The sequence below is a fragment of the Medicago sativa genome, chromosome 8 (genome assembly GCF_051527215.1).
Source record: "Medicago sativa cultivar Bolivia chromosome 8, Bolivia_mono, whole genome shotgun sequence".
In the NCBI taxonomy this organism is placed as follows: Eukaryota; Viridiplantae; Streptophyta; class Magnoliopsida; order Fabales; family Fabaceae; genus Medicago; species Medicago sativa.
The window spans coordinates 79685814-79702861 of NC_140756.1; the positions used below are offsets into that span (position 1 = coordinate 79685814).

The following is a 17048-nucleotide window of genomic DNA, read 5'->3' on the forward strand; positions in this document are numbered from 1 at the left end:
TTTTTTAAACAGAAAGTGGTTATTTTCAACTGCTTTTTAGGAATTTAGATAGATTGTAATGTGGTCAAAAAATTTGGGTGGTTGAAGCTCATTGATTTCATGTAAATTTAGTAGATTCGTTTGAAATAAATTTTAAATACTAGTTGTATTGAATGTGTGTTAAAAATACGTTGCTAACTTTATTCATGTAAATATCAATTTTATAAATCTAAAATATTTAATTTGAAATCTTGGTAAAAAAAATATTGAATTTGAAATCTAGCTTAATTGATTTCAATATAATATTTTCGATGTGTTGATTGCAAGTTATTATAATGGCATCAACGTCGAAAGTTGACTCAATTGTTAAGGAGATTGTTCATCAATAAAATAGATTCATCTCCGTCTATCGATACGAGAATCTTTTTGATGGATGATATGTACGTACTTTGAGTTTTGGGATATGATAAGTTGGAGCTCAATTCACCTAAATTTTTTATTAGAAAAATGAAAAGATTGACACAATATGCAATGCAAAATTGTATTTTTTTTTTGAGAAAATATAATATCAAAATGCATTTTACGAAATATTTTTTGGGTGAAAGAATTTTGATGCCAACTGTAACGTCTAATTAATTTTGATGATAACAAAGTACTTATGATAAAATAATTGATCTTGACATGATTGAGCTTTAAGTGGTTAATGAGATCTTTCTAAGATAAATCATTTGATATATGGTGGGAACATTTTTTTACAAGACTTTACTTACCTTTCTCAAAACTTTGAATTATTTTTTTCCAAGAACCGGAGGGTTAACGAAAAAACAATTGATCATAAAGTTTATGACCCAGTTTGATCAAATGTGTAGAAACTAAACTTCGAAGGAAATCAAAAAGAAATTTCATCAGATGAATGAAAGTTATTCTATAGAAAATAACTAAATACGATGTGTCGTATAAAAAAAACGGGAACAAGTATGAATTTTTGAGCTCGTCCCTTTAAAAAAAGATGAATGTGGGTAGGACCCGAAATTCGGAAGTTCCTGCGGGAATTTTCATTTACATTAGAAGTTGACATACTCTTAAATGAAATATGAGAAGTGACATAAGTATAATCTGAAAATGAAAAAGATTAGAAGAAGAAAAAAAAAAAACTAAACTGCACGCAAACGAACTTTGGACTATGTTTAAGGGGTTTCTTAATTTATAGCTAATATCCTCCATGTAAATTGTAAAGTACTACTGTACTAGTACAATTTATAGTTATAAAAGACTAATTTATGTCAACAATTTTAAAGATAAGCTCTCCATTTCTTACAGAAGTTGAGAGGAACTTTAATCCAAAAAATATTGATTAATTTTGAAATTCAGTATCCTCTATATTGAAACATTGTGAAATTAGTCTTGTAAGTACAACTTAAATGATTGCTGCAAAGATATTTAGGATCTCTTTGAATAAACAACTTATTTGCAACTTATAATGCAAACGCTCACTATGATGAGCGCTTATGCATAAGCTTCCATAAACTATTTTTATAACAAAAGATAAAATATCATAACATTGTTTTTGTTATAAATATTATAGTGGATGTCCAAATAGTAAATGGGTTAATGGGCTATACTACTAGATCATTGGGTTTAGTCCATAAGCTATTCTATTTCCCTATAAATAGAGCTCATTTGTAACATTCTCAACTAGATCAGAGAATAATAATTTGTAACATTCTCAACTAGATCAGAGAATAATAATACTTCTCTCTATTCTCTCTTCTTCTCCTTCTCTCTATTATTGTTTCTATTTACTTAGTTTTATAACACGTTATCAGCACGCTCTAATCAACTAAGAAGGTACATAACTCTTCTTAATCTATTGTAGTAGATTGTAATTTTGTATCGATGATTATAGGCTATTGTTGTAATTCCATCAATTTGGAATCAATGCCTTATAGATACACTTTATCGTTATTATGCAAATTATATACTGTTTGTTTATTTTTAATTAAAAATTCAAGCATCCCTGAAGGATTGCATAAAAGATTGATCACATCTATAATATAGCTCCCGAAGAACTATATTCAAAAAGGAACGCCTCCCTGAAGGATTGCTTAAAAACTCAAATTGTTTTCCAATGAATTCCTGATGAATTCAAAGGTGATGTATCCCTGAAGGATTACTTAAAAACTCAATTTTTTTCAATGAATTCCTGGTGAATTCAAAGGTATTGCATCCCTGAAGGATTGCTTAGAAACACAATTTTTACGGTGCATCCTTGACGGATTGCACAAATGAATGGATTAGATTTATATTATTTTTTTTATCAAGATTTGATTTAGTATATAGTTCTTAAAGAACTTAAAGAAACTATTTTTTTTCCACCATGAATTCCTGCAGAATTCAACGTCCATGCATTCTTGAAGGATTGCACAAGGATTGATTTTTTTTAGAAGGCATAAGAATTTATCGCATATTGAGATATATTATAAAGTTCCTGAAGAACTCAATATTATTCTGAGTGAATTCTGGAAGAATTCAATTCAATAGTGAAACATCTCTAAAAGATTGCCAAAAGAATTGATATGATTGTGTAGAACTTGAACTCAATTTGTTTTTACAATAAGTAACAAGAAAAATTGATTTTATGTATTTGCCCAGAGCAAATATATACATTACAGTTTATTACTATCATGTTTCAAATTGTGATGATAAACTCCACCCAGATTTAATTTCCCTCTTTTACTTATTGGTTCTTTAGGAGAGAAATTGGTTTCTTGATTACATGTCTTGCAATTTGAAAATAGAAATATGTGACAAGTTTTCTTTGTTTTGCTTTTATTTGCATAACAATCATTATTCGAAAGAAAAATGCCATATTAATTCGTTTTAATGTAATTAATTGACATTACAAGATAAATTAATCTGTCTTAATGTGATTAATTGCCTTGTTAATTTGTTAAGAGATAATATTCTTGTTTTTGAAATATTAATTTGTGTGCTTGTAATGAAAAGCAAATTTTAAAAGCATATAAGCAAATTTTAAAATAGAAATATATGTGGTGTTTTTTAATCAACGTGACAAGAAGTAAATAATTGATATGTTTTGTCGTGATTTTGATTGTAATAATTCTCTTGATATGCTTCTAAAACATTTGAATTTGTAATAAGACTTGTCTTTAAATATGAGATCACATCATTAATTAGGTCTTCATTTTCATAATTAAGATTTTATTATTGTAATTATTATTATTACTATTGCTTGGTTCTTGATCCTTGTGGACATATTTTTGAAGAAATAATTTTTTTTAACATTAAACCATATATAAAAGATTTCTCAAAGAATTATAATTGTTTATTAATATCATTTATGATTTAATCCCAAAGAAGTACAATTGTTTATTATTAGCACGTCTTTGAAGGATTACTTAAAGAATGATTTTTCAAAGATCATTGGTTATGAACATTTGTGATATAGTTCTTGAATAACTAAAATAAACATATCATTGGAAGCATCCCTGAAGGACTATTTAAGGAATGAATCATCTCAATCATTGTTCATGAAAATTCGTGGCATAGTTCCAGAAGAACTAATACCATAGTATCAAACACCCTTGTGGGCCATAAAAAAGTGATTTTTCTTGGTCACCGCTTATGTAAATTTGATGTTGAGTTCTTGAAGAACTACACATTTAAATCATAACAGAACATAAATTTATAAGATCTATTTGATCATAAAAAAAAAAGGAGGAAAATGTGAGACAATACATGTTTTTATACCACTCGAATATGCTCCTGAAGTAGCAAAATGAGTGAATATCTTCAAAAATATTTTTGAAAAATTACTCGCATTTGTAATTGAATAATGAGTGATTTTTGATCAAAATGGTGAAAGGTCACATTGAACGTCATTCCCAGAAGTGAATGGTTCATACTATTTGTGTTATATAACTAATATCATAGTTATGGTAATTGATTTAGTAAAGATTACTATTGATATGATACATGTCAAGGTCGTACGATTTCTTTAGTATGAACTTAGATCAGTTGAGAAATTACTACGTGATCAAAGATTTTATTGATATGATCATATTTCTATTATATGGATTGAAATTTGCAAGATTGTCTCCGTATTGATCAAAGTTTGGTTATGATTTTCTTCTATATGGCTTGGATTACAAGGTAAGCACAAATTCTTCAAGATTATTATCTCATAAATATTACATGTTAGATATATATATTTTCTCGTGATCTCACATGTAATTTACATTGTGAAGATATCAAACTTTTGAAATATATCTTATGGACAAATTTTTGTTGCGTAATTATTCACCTGAAAAATACATATGATTTATAAAGTTTTTTTTCTTGGATAAATTTTGAGTTTACCTCTTTTTATATCTATAGTAATACAAGAGATAAATCAAGACTTTATCATATTTATTATATAGTTTTATTTGGAAACATTATGGATAAGAACAAATGAAACACATTATTGTAAACCAGAAATTTACAAATCATGTTTCAAACCTCAAATGGATAAAAACAAATGAAACACATATTATTGTAAATCAGAAGTTTACAAATCATATTTCAAATGGTAATTCTTAAAAATATATAACAATCCCTGAAGGATTGCTCAAAATGATTTTTCTTGATCATTTATGATATAGTTCCTGAATAACTATAAAGATTACTCAAAGCTCCTGAAGAGCTAATGTATTGTTAAATAGAGTAACAAAATTACACATTGAGGTTACATTTAATATAATTTTATTGAGTTTTAAGATATCCATCTAAATGGATATCATATTGAAAAATATATGTTAAACATCTCTATTACGAGATATACTATGGTGAAAATAAGCATAATCGAAAAATGATGTTGTCTATGATTTGTAATACGCTTATATTAGTGCAATGAAAGCACATATTATGTAAACCAGAAGTTTACATATTATATTAAGTTTGTCGTTGGCAAGACCGGTTGGGTTATCCCGGATCTATTATGATGCAAAAATAGATAAATTTTAATGGATTTGTATTGAAGATCCAGTAGATTCTTCAATCAAATAATTTTTTTCTTCAAGGAAGTAGAAAATTTGAGGATTTTAGTCCTTCAATACATGTAAATGTGTATAAGGTGATATTTGTGAATAAATACACCGAAAATATGGATCAACTAAATGACATGTGTGGTTATTGTTAACTCACAAACCTGAAGCTTGTGAGATTATTCGACCAACAATGTATGATTATTGTTAACTTACAAACCAGAAGTTTGTGAGATTATTTTGTCAACAAATTTGACAATGAGTTTATTTTCTGAACTTTTCAGAAAGCGTTTGATAAGTATCATTTGTCAATTAAAATTGATATTGAAAAATTGCTAGCATATGCTCATAAAAAAAATGGACTTGAAGATCCATTCTTTAGACGTCTAAAGTTAATTGTATGATTGATACTTATGAAGCCATACATTATAAACTCTATTTTGGGAATCAACAATCTTTTATGTTGATATATTGATTTGCATCAAGCCAACTTATTACTATATGTAAGTCCTCCCTCTAATTCATCATTGGTTTTAGGTTAACAATCTAATATTTCTCATCTTAGTAAATTTTTGGATGTGTTGTGTATATCGCAATTGCTCCAATATAATACACTAGGTAAATCTTGAAAGAATATTGGGAAAACATTTTTGATATGAATCTCCATCTATCATAAGTTTTATTAAGTCAACTTGTTTACAACCCAGTAGGTTGATTATCAATTGATGGATTAGTTTTCCCAATATTAGGGGGAGATGATAAGCAGCTAAAAAATGTGAACCTGAAGTTCAAATAAATTATTTGAAAGGAAATATTATTGTCTCATCACGATCCTCAAGATATAACTCATTTGCAAAGTTAAACAAATTGAATATTAGCTGCTAATGCTCCAAACGAAATAGATATCCCTGTAGGATATTCTAATATTGCAAATGAGTCTCAACCGTGCCTGAAGCATGGTAGACCAATCGGTTCCAAATATAAAAATCCTCGAATAAGAAAAGGAGCTTAAAGGAAAGATAACCCAAACGAGGATATATAAAATCTAAAAGAGTGTTATGACATAATCGATTTTCCAGTTCCAGAAGAACTTGTCAAGTACCTAAAATTTATGAAATATCAATTAATTATGTCATGAATGAAAGATCTCAATGGAATGAGATGGAACCGAAATGAAGTCAACATTGACGTGTTTTTGCATATAATATAGCGCTATATGTGATAAGTAAAAACGAGGATCACATGTTAAAATCTATTAAAGTTATAGATAATCAAAATATTTACAAATGAAAAGAGACAATTCTAGTGAAATCAAACTCGCTTCATAAAGCAGACTTTTTTGGACTTGTAGTCCACACACTTGAAGGTGTGAAGTTAAATGGATATATATGATTTTTCGCGCGAAAGGGGAATTAGATTGATAAAATACATGTATATAGAGTTTGATATGTTCACCGAAAGTGAATTGGTAAATGTCTACCATTTATTTTTAATAGACAACTATTTTTAAGAGGCATATTCACCTGAAGTGAATTCAAGAACTTTTTCATACTTGATTAAGTTTAGTAGCACATGAAAGGATCAAATTATATGAATGATGCACTACAATTTATTTGTATCACTCACTTAATAGTGATGATTATATGAAACTCCCTGAAGGATTTCATTTGCATAAAACATATCATCAAAACTATTGAAAAGATGGCATCATTTGGCCATCTTAAGGATTTGAAAATGAACTTGTTATAATTGAATTTATGATAATGGTATAAATATTATTAGAACTCCTGAAGAAATTTTAAATTTTGTTATATAAAGGTTGATATGGACAAATCTCATCCATTGTCTACTCCAATGGTTGTAAGATCCATAGATGTGGAGAAAGATCCTTTCAGACCTCAAGAAGACGGGAGAAGAACTACTTGGTCCTGAAGTACCATATCTCAATGCAATAGAAACATTGATGTATCTTGCTAATTATACACGTACTGATATATCATTTTCTGTCAATTTATTATCAAGATATAGTTCTTCACCTACACGAAGACATTGGAATGGAGTCAAACATGTACTTCGTTAGCTTCGAGATGCAAGTTATTTGTCAAATCCTCATCATGGTAGATCACAAACGGGTTACTTGTTTACAAGTGGAGATACAACCATTTAATGGAGATCTGTATATCAGACCATAACAGCAACATCATCAAATCATGCAAAACTTTTAGCACTTCACGAGGCAAGTAGAGAATGTGTTTGATTAAGGTCATTGATTCAACATATACAAAATAATTGTGGTTTATCTTCTGGAAGAATGGATGCAACAATCATTTATGAAGATAATACATCATGTATTGCTCAGTTGAAAGAATGATACATTAAAGGAGACCAAACAAAACATATTTCTCCCAAATTCTTTTTCACCAGTGATCTTCAGAAGAATGGTGATATGCATTCAACAAGTTTGTTTGTGTGATAATCTTGCAGATGATTTTACAAAGTCACTCCCAAGTAAAGTTTTTGAGAAACTTGTATTAAGAATTGGTCTTCTCCGTATATTTGTCTTCATGAGGGGGAGAAATAAATGTGTCCTGCACTCTTTTTTCCTTCACCAAGGTTTTGTCCCATTGGGTTTTCCTGGTAAGGTTTTTAACGAGGCAGTTCACACTCAAAAGGATATTGTACTCTTTTTCCTTCACTATAATTTTTTCCCACTGGGTTTTATTTTAGTAAGGTTTTAATGAGGCATATCCTCGATGGACATCCAAGGGGGAGTGTTATAAATATTATAGTGGATGTCCAAATAGCAAATGGGTTAATGGGCTATACTACTAGATCATTGGACTTAGTCCATAAGCTATTCTATTTCCCTATAAATAGAGCTCATTTGTAACATTCTCAACTAGATCAGAGAATAATAATACTTCTCTCTATTCTCTCTTCTTCTCCTTCTCTCTATTATTGTTTCTATTTACTTAGTTTCATAACAGTTTTTGTATATGCTATAAGTTGTTTTTATTAGTTGTATTGAAGAACTTGTGAAAATAAGTAGAAAAAAGTTTATAAAAATTGTCATAAACTGATTTCATGAATTCTCCCAAACTTTCACACAAAACCTATGCAAGTAGATAAACTTAAATAAATCAGTCTAAGTAGGTTAATATATTGTGACGCTGGTTCGAATTCCTAATTTCTCACTTCTTCACACTTAATGTGTGTGATTCTCACAAATGGATCAATAGAGAATGATACCAAAAATAACTCCAAAAATGATTAAAAATATAAAATATCAAAAGATTAGGAAAATATAAAATGTAAAAATTTTAAAGATAAAATAAAGTTAAATTGTTTTTGTATATGCTATAAGTTTTTTTTTTTTTATATATAAACTATATTAGAGAATTTATGAAAATAAGCTATTTTTTTCCGAAAATTGTCATAAGTTGTTTTCATAAGTTCTCCCAAACAGTCTCACAAACTAATGTCAGTAGATGAGTTCAAATAACTCACTCCAAACTGGTCCCAAGTCACATTTGATTTAAGCAACTTCATTTATCTTCCAGCATTTTGATTTATCCGACTAGCATGCAAAGCTAACTTTAAATTTTCCCAAGCAAACTTGCTCAAATTAAGTGTAGATAAACATAGTGCTCAATATAAGGAGCAAAATTTTTTAACTTAGAACTTTGTGTGTCGAAGTATAAAGTGCCCCCTCCCCTCTATGGTCTGCGAGCAGACTAGAGTGTTCTCGAAAGTACTGTGGTCACTGGCAACGGTTATCAGGAATTCGCGAGGCATAGATTAGATATCGTCTGTACTTGTAGTTGTCTCCTGACTAATGCAGTATAAACACCATTCTTGGTTAGGCATAGATTAGATTTCAGTTTTTGTTGTCTGTAGTTGTCTCCTGACTAATGCAGTATAAACACCATTCTTCTCGAGAAGCTCGTCATGAGTGCCACTCTCAACAATTTGACCATCAGAAACAACTGCAACAGTATTAGCAGTTTTAACAGTTGATAACCTATGAGCAATGACTAGAACTGTCCTTCCCTTCATGATTGAATCCATAGCATCCTGCACCATGTTCATTACATCTTTTAGCTTATTGCGCAAAACACAGTGATAGGAAAATTTTACACGTTGGTGAAGCTGGGAAAATAAACTCGTGCAAACTAATGGGTTAACTCACCTGCACCAAGTATTCGCTTTCAGCATCTAAGGCACTGGTGGCTTCATCAAGTAAGAGAATTTTTGGGTCCATAAGCAGCGCTCTAGCAATTGCTATTCTCTGTTTCTGTCCTCCAGAAAGCCTTATGCCTCGTTCTCCAACAAAAGTCTTGTATTTTTCTGGGAAATTTGATATAAATTCGTGCGCGTTGGCCATTTTCTGCATTCAATTTGATAACAATCATGAGCAAATGAAAGATGGGAGAGAGATGTTGTCTCGTTAGTGAAAAAAGACAATAAATATTACAGCTGCATTTTCAATATCAGCATCCTCAATTTTGCCATCAAATCCATAAGCTATGTTCTCCTCTATGGAACAATTGAAGAGTGTAGGCTCCTGACTAACTATGCTGATCTGCAAATATGGGAGCAAACCACTTTATTAGTTATTGAAATCACAAAAATAAATTAGATTTTGGAGGGTTAATTTTATATTGAGATCATACACTTCATATATTAAACCATATGGTTACATGGTGGAACAGCTGCTTTGTGCCGAATTATTAATTGATGGTTACAGACTTACAGTGTTTGGCAATAAATAGAAATACAAAACTATTTGAAGAACCAAGTATTAAAATAAAAAAAAATAAAATACCTTTCTGTGTAAATGTTTGTGTGATATCTCTACCAGAGGAACACCATTCACGAGAATATTTCCCTTAGTTGGGTCATAAAATCTTTCAATTAAGTTTGCAATTGTAGTCTGCACAAACAAGAACCGAGTTAATTAATGCACATGATGTTATTCGTGTTCACTTAACTATATTTTTCTTTTTCTACGCTTCTATTAAAGCATTTTTAATCATAACCTTTGGAATGATGAGCTGCCAAAATAAACAATGAAACAAAGGAAAAAGTAAGAGAAGATGATCACAAGAAAATATGAACTAACCTTTCCACCACCACTTGGACCAACAAGAGCAACCTTTGAGCCAGGTTGCAGTTTTATATTAATGCCCTAGAAAAGAGCAGAGAATTATACTTCGTTTTAATTATTACCGCTGAAGTTATATCACTAGAACATAAAACTAGAAGGAAAGCGCTACCTTGAGCACCATATGATTAGGGCGTGATGGATAGGAAAACCATACATCATTTAGTTCCACTTCCCCATCATGATCACTACAATAATAGACATTTAATATCACTTCTCATTTTAAGAGATCGCCTTTCTTAAATCGAAAATATTTTAAGCTAAAAAGGGGTAAATTTAAATTCTGAAATTCACTTAAGAAAATAGTGTAGGAAATTTATGTAACTGACCCCAGAGGACATTTATCTCCTGCCTTAGGCATCGATGAGGCACGATCCAACAGTTGAAATACCCTTCTGCTAGCGCCGGCAGCTTTCATAACTACAGTATACAATCCCGACAAACCAGATATGGAAGATCCAACTACAAGGCAAAGTAATTGAGTCGACATAAGTACAAAACTGGTAGCTCAAATTCGAATTCAACAGATTAAATCACAACTGCATTAAATAAAAAAGAAAAACAACTAGCAACTTAACATACTTTCAATTGTGGATAAGAACTCTTTAGCTTGGAAAAGGAAAAAATAGAAAGAGGAAAATACCTGAGAGACTATAAAGAATGAAAGATGTAAGATCACCCGAGGTCATGGAACCCTTGATCGTCAAATTAGCTCCATATATAACAACTACAATAACTGAAAGCGTAGATGCTGCGTTAAGACCTCCAGAGAAGAGTCCAACAACTTTCTGTATAACAAAGTAGACAAGATTAAATGCTGTAAGGGCAATAAAATTGAACATTAGCATGTGTAACAAAATATGAATGACTAACTCACAGCTTGTTTAAGTCCAAGTGATCGGGTCTCATTAACTTTCTCAGAGTAGCGTTCTATTTCATAATCTTCCTGAGCAAAAGATCTAACTGTTCTTATTGCACCAAAGGATTCCTAAGCAACACAGACAAAATTTAAATCGGTTAGCATATCTTCTCCTATGAAAAACAGTTGAAGCTATTCTACTCTGTTTAATGGGAGAGACGTACCTCAGCAATTGAAGAAGCTACTGCAGCTGCAGCTTGAGTTTTATGAGAGAGTTCACGCAGGAAACGACCAAATTGACGAACAGCGACAGAAATAACAGGTACAACAGCCAAAGCCAATACTACAAGATATTGTCAAGAGAGAGAACACACGTTAGTATAAATCTTAGATTAAAAAACCAGACCAAATCCCTCAAAAAACTTGTCAATTTGTCCAGACAATCCGAAAAACCTGACAATAAGAGAACCTTTTCAACCAGTTTAAAGACAATAAAAACCACTGGTGACAAATTAGTATGATTTTTTTTATTCAATCAAGAATAAAAATGAGAATAAAATCTCACATGCATGGTCCACATAAGGACTGTTATTATTTAGTATTTCTTATTAAATATTTTTAACTTGTAGGACATGTTTTGTGTCATTTTGCTCAATTGAAATTTCATCTAATTAGATTTTTTATGAGTTTATGATTCTAATCTTACTTAATAAGTATTAAAAATATATAATTAATTTTCATGAATTTGATTGGTTCAATGGTTGGTATGCCTTGATGGGTGTGTGGGTGCTGCACATATTACTCACATGTTAACTTCCATGATGTTGCAAACATGAAGCTGAGACCAATAAATGCAGTTGACAAGTTTCTCAATGCCTCTGAGAGGTTGGTAGTTGCAGCATTCTTAATGATCTGTGTATCTTCAGATAGCCTACTTAAAAGTTCCCCGGTCCGTGTAACATCAAAGAAAGCTATTTCCTGAAAAACCATCATCCGTGAATTAAAAGCTTCAAAATTTAAAATTTTCTACTCTCCAAGTTATCAAAAGTAACATAATTGAAGAGAAACAAACAAATTACCTGGTTTACAAGGTGACTGAACAAATTCTTCCTTAGCCGTGCAACAACCCTTTCACTGGCAGAGTAAAAAAGCCAGGCTCGAAGTGCCGAGCAAACTGAACTGTAAAACTCAGATTACTCAGTAAACCGTTTGAGATCATTATAAGATAAAACTACAAGATGAGTTGAAAAGTACAGGTGATCGCAAGGATCATACTTACCCGATAACAACAATGAGGAAGATTTCTAGTATGGTGTTCTTGACAGCCTCCAATGCTGCATCTTTCTCCTCGGGAGTCCCGATATCCCCTGAGACAATGTCAATTATCTTCCCACCAAATTTTTGCTGCAGAAGCAACATATTTTCATGTTCGTAAGAGCGAACCTTTAACTTTATAAAATCTATACAATTGGAGCAAGTAATATAGATACGTGTTGGCGTAACAGAAAAGAGAGTAAATGATGCATACAACTAAGGTACTTGATGTGGCTGCAATCAACAGAGCTACTGTAGCAATGACCAATTTTCCAGCCTCAGGCTTTGCCTGTTATTATTTTTCAAAAACAGAAAAAAGAAGTAACTTTAACAATCTTAATAAAAAAAATATGGCAGCTGTACATACATGAAACAACTAAGCCAGTGGCTACTTACAAGTGAAAAGACTCTAAAGAATCCCACATGTGCAGCCTGAAATTTTAATACATAAAGGTAAAAAGTGTTCTTAAAAATAATAATATGATGATTTAAATAGTCCAATAAGGGGGTATGATATGATTACCGGTACTCCATCACCATGTTCAAGGTCTGATACTTGATCTGCCGTGGAATCGTCACGTTTCTTTCCCCTTCCCTGTAATATAAGAAAACAACGAATAGAGTGGTAAACAAGTGTAGAAGGATAAATGCAGGGTACAAAATAATTTTGGACGTTTTTGTATTGTAGTAATAATAAATGCATAACCAATAAGCATAATGAATTGGGAGTGGGGGACTACAGTTTCAGATAACAATACTAGTAGAGTAGTAGTCTTAAACAATAAAAACATGCATAATCTGAAAAAATAACTATGGTCATAACAGAACAAAACAAAGGGTGAAGAGAGATTACTGATAGGAGAGAAAGAAAGAAATTGACTTACAGCACCGCGTTCAGCCTCCAAAAGAGGTGCTCTTTCGCCTCTTTGCCCGTTCATTCTCAAACAATGATCCTTCCTTTCTCTACGACCTTTCTACTCTACTCAATAGTCAATAACTATGGAGCAATGTCAATACTGAGGGAGGTATTGTCTATAATCCATATAAAATAAAATAAAATAATCTTTTTAAGATACAATAATAATATCTAAATGTATTTTGGAAATAATACACACAAATGCATAGCAATAGCATAGAGACGTATACACCTAAAGTTACTTTAATGTATTTTGTTTCTTTTTGCTCTGTCTACTTTTTCTGAAAGATACTTATTCGTATTAGATAGAAGACGTCAGCAAGGACGTCATTATCAAATCTTAATGAAACGAATGAGTGGTAATGGTATATCCTACTTGATACTTGCAGCTTAACTTAGTTCAGTCCGTGATAAATCTGCTGGTGGTTCCCACTTCCACGGAGGCAATGCCTTCCCTTCTTTGACTTTCACTTCTCTTTATTCACAATCCACGTGGTGCCATGTCACTATGCATAAAATAAAACCATTACTCCATTTTTTTCTAAGATACGTGTCACAAAATTGTTTTTAGGGTAAAATATGCTTTTCGTCCCTGTAATTATAGGCCATTTGAATTTTCGTCCCTGAGCTTACTAATCCTCCCATTTCGTCCCTGTAAAAGTTAATCACTTGAAATTTCGTCCCTCGCCCCTTTTAATCACTGCCACGTCAGCAAATTACCAAAATGGCATGGGAAATGACGAAAATACCCTTGACTTATTTTTTTTTCCTTAAAAAAAATTTCAAAATTTTGAAAATTCTTTTTTTAAATTAAAAAAATCTGAAAAAATAATTAAAAATCATAAAAAATTTCGGAAAAAAAATGTTAAAATTAAAACTGAAATTTTTCGGGGAAAAAATCGTAAAAAAAAATTCGGGAAAAAACTGGGAAAAAAAATTTTGTGAAAATTATTTTTTTAAATTAAAATATCTGAAAAAATAATTAAAAAACATAAAAAATTTCGGAAAAAAAATGTTCAAATTAAAACTGAAAAAACTGAAATTTTTCAGAGAAAAAATCGTAAAAAAAAATTCGGGAAAAAGCTGGGAAAAAATTTTTGAAGGAAAAAAAACAAAAAAAAAATAAGCCAGGGGTATTTTCGTCATTTCCCATGTCATTTTGGTAATTTGCTGACGTGGCAGTGATTAAAAGGGGGGAGGGACGAAATTTCAAGTGATTAACTTTTACAAGGACGAAATGGAAGGATTAGTAAGCTCAGGGACGAAAATTCAAATGGCCTATAATTACAGGGACGAAAAGCATATTTTACCCTTGTTTTTATCACGGACTCCTTAAATGGACCTCACATGACACATCATTTATTTATAATTTTTTAATAAAAGTGTCTATTAAGGACTCAATGACTCCAATGACAATACACTAATAAGGACTCCAATGAAAAGTACTTAAATATATCTCACTATCTTTACATCATTAAACAAAAATAATTTACATATTACTCCTTTTTACAAGTGGGACCAAGTAGTACACATTTTATCACTCCTTTATGCAATTGGGAACAAGTAGTACACATTTTATTATTTTTTAAACGTGGGACCCGTTAGAGCATCCACAATGGTAGTTCCTTAATAAAGACTTCTTAAATGGACCCCACGTTACACATCACTTATTTATAATATTTTAATAAAAGTATCTATTAAGAACTCAATGACTCCAATGGAAGTACACTAATAAGGACTTCAATAAAAAGTACTTAAATAGGCCCCACTAACTTTACATCATTAAACAAAAATAATTTATTTATTAAATTATAAATTACCTCATAATATTTAATTATAATCCTTAAAAAAATTAAATTATAAAATATTTATTTATTCGTATGAACTTAAATTTCTGACACATCTGCTAATAATTTGAAAATGGAAAAAATTAACATTACAAATTTTACATTCCTTCGTTAAAAAATAATAATAATAATTTGCATGAATTACATTTTATTTAAAATGATGGCAAATAGATAAAATAATATTTTAAACAACTATTAATTATTTTTTTGAAATCAAAACAACTATTAATTATTAAAAGGCTTAAATATGGTATTGGTCCCGGCAAAATAGGTCAGTTTTGGTTTTAGTCCCTGCAAATTTTTTTTATAGTTTTTGGTCCCTGCAAAAATATGCCAGTTTTGGTTTTAGTCCCTACAATTTTTTTTTATAGTTTTTGGTCCATGCAAAAAATTTTATTTTTGGAAATAGTCCCTGACCCCATTTATGTGATGATTTGTCACTTTTATAAATTAAAAAATAATTATTGTATCTGTTTTATTATTATTTTTTAATTAAAAAATAATTATTGTTATATAAATTATAAAAAATAATATTCTTTTTATTAAGTAAGCACATATGCCACATATGCACAAAAGTGACAAATCATCACATAATTGGGGTCAGGGACTATTTTCAAAAACAAAAATTTTTGCAGGGACCAAAAACTATAAAAAAAAATTGCAGGGACTAAAACCAAAACTGACCTATTTTTGCAGGGACCAAAAACTATAAAAAACTTTTGCAGGGACTAAAACCAAAACTGACCTATTTTTGCATGGACCAAAAACCATAAAAAAAAATTTGCAGGGACTAAAACCAAATCTGACCTATTTTGCAGGGACCAATACCATATTTTAGCCTTATTAAAATATTACTTCTTTTGTAAGCGGGACCACATAGTACATATTTTATTACTTCTTTTAAACGTGGGACCCGTTAGTTGCTTAGGAGAGAGAGGGTCCTTATATAGTTACCCGTTCCTTAACGGGGACTCATTTTTTCTACCTCCAACAGGGGGTCCTTAATAGGGAGTGGTCCTTGTTAAGTAAGGACCTCCCATTGGAGATACTCTTAGTTACTCAGGAGAGAGAATCCTTATATAGTTACCCGTTCCTTAACGGGGACTCATTTTTTCTTCCTCCAATGAAGGGTTCTTAACGGAGAATGGTCCTTGTTAAGTAAGGACCCCCCATTGGAGATGCTCGGAGTATTACTATGTTCAATGTTCAATTGCTACAAAAGAAAAAAATAATCTGAAATCACGGTTTTAAATGTGTTAAGGATCCTAAAATGCATAAAATCTCTACTTGGAAAACAAGTTGTACTTGTAAGCATATCATAAGATTATTTTGCTTACAAAAAAAATAATCATAAAATTGTTTTTCTAAAGATATTCATTTGTATTGTCAATCCCCTAGAAAGCATTAAATAATTTACAGTACATTTTTCTCAATCTGGCCATTGATGATATAATTGAATATTTTATTTAGATGAGAGCGTTAGTTCCATTAGTAGCTTTCAGCCTCGTCCCATTTCAACCCCTAATTCTTTTGAACAACTTTTTCATCAAGACAAAGGGATCACCCCATACACACAAAATTAATACATGGCCTGCCAGCTGTTAAGCCCCGATACTTCAAAATGGATGGCGTATCGTACTTTTGTATCCTGCACCGATACTTGCCTGATACGTATCAGAAGAGTATCCGAAGATTAAATTTTATTTTTTGAAAAAAATAATTATCTGATACTTCCCGATACGTATCAGGAGAGTATCTGATAATTATCATGCACTGATACATGCCTTGATATTTCCCAATTAGTGTTAACTAAAATAACTTAACTCTTGATTACTGATGTGTTCTTTTTTGGATCGATATAGTATAATACTAACGGATATAATATAGCACTGATGATGCTCTTTTTGGGATATATTGTGTATGT

General features: G+C 30.8%; 1 protein-coding gene across 1 annotated transcript; it reads right to left on the reverse strand.

Annotated features, from left to right (window-relative positions):
* Positions 1-8829: 8829 nt before the first annotated feature.
* Positions 8830-13379, reverse strand: ABCB27 (transporter associated with antigen processing protein 2). The gene is made up of 17 exons (XM_085735979.1): positions 13246-13379; positions 12885-12956; positions 12758-12793; positions 12576-12650; positions 12327-12451; positions 12127-12226; positions 11854-12025; positions 11272-11390; positions 11066-11176; positions 10832-10976; positions 10518-10650; positions 10301-10376; positions 10147-10212; positions 9850-9957; positions 9499-9606; positions 9214-9411; positions 8830-9098 (listed from the first exon to the last, which is right to left on the reverse strand). The coding sequence occupies exons 1-17, from the start codon at positions 13297-13299 to the stop codon at positions 8895-8897; spliced, it is 1902 nt and encodes a 633-aa protein (XP_085592105.1). The 5' UTR covers positions 13300-13379; the 3' UTR covers positions 8830-8894.
* Positions 13380-17048: the final 3669 nt, after the last annotated feature.